The sequence below is a fragment of the Gavialis gangeticus genome, unplaced genomic scaffold (assembly GCF_001723915.1).
Source record: "Gavialis gangeticus isolate Ggan-Ray unplaced genomic scaffold, GavGan_comp1, whole genome shotgun sequence".
Taxonomy (NCBI): domain Eukaryota; kingdom Metazoa; phylum Chordata; order Crocodylia; family Gavialidae; genus Gavialis; species Gavialis gangeticus.
The window spans coordinates 15458133-15461094 of record NW_017728995.1 but is presented as its reverse complement, the minus strand read 5'-3'; the positions used below and the strand labels follow the sequence as shown (position 1 = coordinate 15461094).

The following is a 2962-nucleotide window of genomic DNA, read 5'->3' as shown; positions in this document are numbered from 1 at the left end:
CTTGGTGGGAGGGGGGGTGCCATGCAGGTGCGGCTTGCTCCAGGCAGAAGGGGGCAGGTGGCACCAGGATGTAGCCCCTATTCCCAGGGTAGTCACGCCCACATCCCATGCCCCCAGCTGGGCAAGTGGCAGCAGGGCATAGACCTAGCTCCCCATGCTGCTGCACCCACATTTTGCCCTTTGTGCCCCTGGCTGGGCAAGCAGCGGCAATGCCCACATCCCACGCCCCCCTGCCCTGGCTGGGCAAGTGGTAGGCTGTGCCCTGCTGCTGCTTGCCCCCTTCTGCCCGGAGTTAGTTGTGCCTGCATTGCATCCCCCTCCAGCTGGGCATGTGCCAGCAGGGCGTTGCCCCCACTCTCAGTGCTGCTGCGCCTGCGTCCCCCTGCCCCAACTGGGCAGCTTGTCCCAGCCCCAATCCCTCCACTACACCCCTTCTCTCCTCCTTCTGCCCACCACAACAGACTTACCAGCTGGAGGCAGCTATGTCCAGTGTGGTGAGGACTGCTACTAGTTTAGTCTATGACCGACTCTCCGAAGTGATGCTTAATCTTTTCTGAATTGATTTGGAGGCTTCCGATTCAATTCAGACCTTTTAAGTGGTCTCCCAATTTGATTTGGATTTGGAGATTTGGTTGCCGAATCGGGCTGAATCTCCTCTGAATTGAATTGGCTACCGAAGCTTTACGCAGCCCTACAATTCAGCTGTGGGAATGAAGTGGGAGTCTAAATGTATTCAATGTAGTAGCTCACCATGACTTGAAAAAGAGTTGGCATTGAGAGGGACTGAACACAATGGGCACTACTAGATATCTGATTAAAATGAGCTGCACTACCCTATTCGTGGGGTACATTCCTGTTTTATTGCAGTGTTGGCTGCATTTAATCAACTTCATAGTTGGTTTCCATTACTGAGAACATGCAGCTTAAGGCATAAGTTTTTAATGGTAGTGTTTTTAATGATGTTTCCTTGTATGCAGATGTAAGATGAAGAGCTTTTTTCCCCCCGTGCTGATTGGGGAAAAAAAACATTGCGTTACATTCAAGTACCCACGCGTATGGGTACACACACATACACATGCACACATACGTATAAAAAGTATATTATAGTATAATATAATATAATACTTTTATTCTGTACTCTGGGCCCCGTGTCTCTTAGATTTTCAGTGTCACACTGAAACAGAATAAGTCCACAGAACAAAGGTTTTTCATTTTTGCTTCCATTCTCTTTTGATTTTACACTTTCCCATTTAGATAATTGGCTAATTCTGGGCAGTCAGAAGCCTATAACCCTATAGCAAGTTTGCTTTATCCTGTTGTAAATTACAAGAGGAAAAAAGGAAAGCCATAATATGTAATGAAAATGTATTTTCAGCTGAGAACAACTTCCATCCTTTGACCTATGCTAACTTGTCTGTATTTTTTAACTAGTTCTCACATGTCATCTTTCAGATAGCTCTTTTGAAGTGTTAACTGATATTCCATTTGGACTCCTTAAATCAACTTCACCTCTGATTAACTTCCATAGTTACAGTTCTATGCTAGACAAAGTAATTTAATTTAATTAGTTATATCTTGAAATGTCATGCTTTTTTAGGTGGTTGGTACCAACACCTTTGTTTCATACAGGCTGTTTAATGTAGTGTGTGCATATTTGAGTATATATGCTGCTGAAGGAAACCCAGACTATTGAAAATAATGTGTGTGGACCTCTCTCATTTTGTGTTCTGGCTTCTGGGGTGTTTTTTTTTGTTTTTTTTTTGCTTCTGTCACTGCAATTCCTTGTGTGTGCAGTTCAGTGAAAAGTCTGTGTGTGTTTATTTGAAATTAATTTGGTGATACATTTTATATGTAGGCAAAAGCCAGTGCATCTGTTGGAAAATTGGAAGTTGTTCATCGCTTCATGAAAGAAGTTAATCCAGATGAATCAAAAATGAATCATGAGCAGAAGAAAGAAAGTAGCACAAATCAGCTCACGTCAGACGCATCTTCATCTCTGCTAACGTCAACAGGCAGTGCTGTGGTAGGGCAGGGAATTTTTTTGAGCTTTTAATGTTCCTGTAAATCAGAAATTACATTTCACATACAATTCTTGAGGTACAATGATTCAGGGTTTATAATGCCTCAATTTGGCAAACGACTGATCAGTTTCAGACACTTTCTGACCTGTGTGTGTGTGTGTCCCCGCACGTATGTGCACGTGCATGCGGGGGGAGAGGAGGGCGTAAGGCTTATATCGACAGAAAATAGACTCCTTTTAATCCTTGTGACCTATATTCGGTCTTAATTGTAATCATCTTAATTTATAAATGTTATTCATTCTTAGCTCTGCTTCCTCTTATACATTTACTTAAAAATCAGTGTTAGAGCTGTTTTGATGGGGCATCTTAGTTTAGTTGCTCCAAGGAGATGGTTTCTTAAAATAGTTTTGAATTCTTGATCACAATTTTACACCAAACCAAGCACAGAGAAAGGGTAGAATGTGATCTCTTCAGTAATTAAGATACAAAAGTTTTAATGCTTTGTGAACAGGTATGTGTGTCTGTGGCAAGAAGAGAATTTCCATTGGGACAAATTTGATTAACGGAGTTTCTGAAATTTATTCAGGAATTTTCTACCTCATCGGCATGGACAGGTTTTGAGAATCGGGATGGTAGGTTATTACTGCATGGCACCTTTGATGAGGATGAATCTTCAAAGTCCTTTCAGGAAGCTTTAACTCAGTGGAGGCATGGAAATCATGAACTCAAAAAGAAACAAAACTCTATCAAAGCTGAAGCAGGTATTATTTTGTTCCATGCATTTTAAGAAAGAAATCCTCACTCATTTTGGTTGGTAGCACGTGTTTCAAAGCTTATGTACTGAGTAGCCTAAATAAGCATTTATACACTCAAGTTGCAAGATATGATTTTTTTTTTTTTTTTTTTTTTTTTTTTTTTTTTTTATAAAAATGACAGATAAA

At 41.2% G+C, this 2962-nt stretch overlaps 1 protein-coding gene across 4 annotated transcripts in view; it reads left to right on the top strand.

The window, feature by feature from the left end:
* Positions 1-2962, top strand: part of ZBBX (zinc finger B-box domain containing) — an 80345-nt gene that overhangs the window by 47172 nt on the left and 30211 nt on the right. For all 4 annotated transcript variants that reach the window (XM_019503243.1, XM_019503244.1, XM_019503242.1 and 1 more), the window contains 2 exons: positions 1856-2023; positions 2608-2782. In XM_019503243.1, the coding sequence (XP_019358788.1) occupies positions 1856-2023; positions 2608-2782 (343 nt within the window). The remainder of the gene's footprint in view (positions 1-1855; positions 2024-2607; positions 2783-2962) is intronic.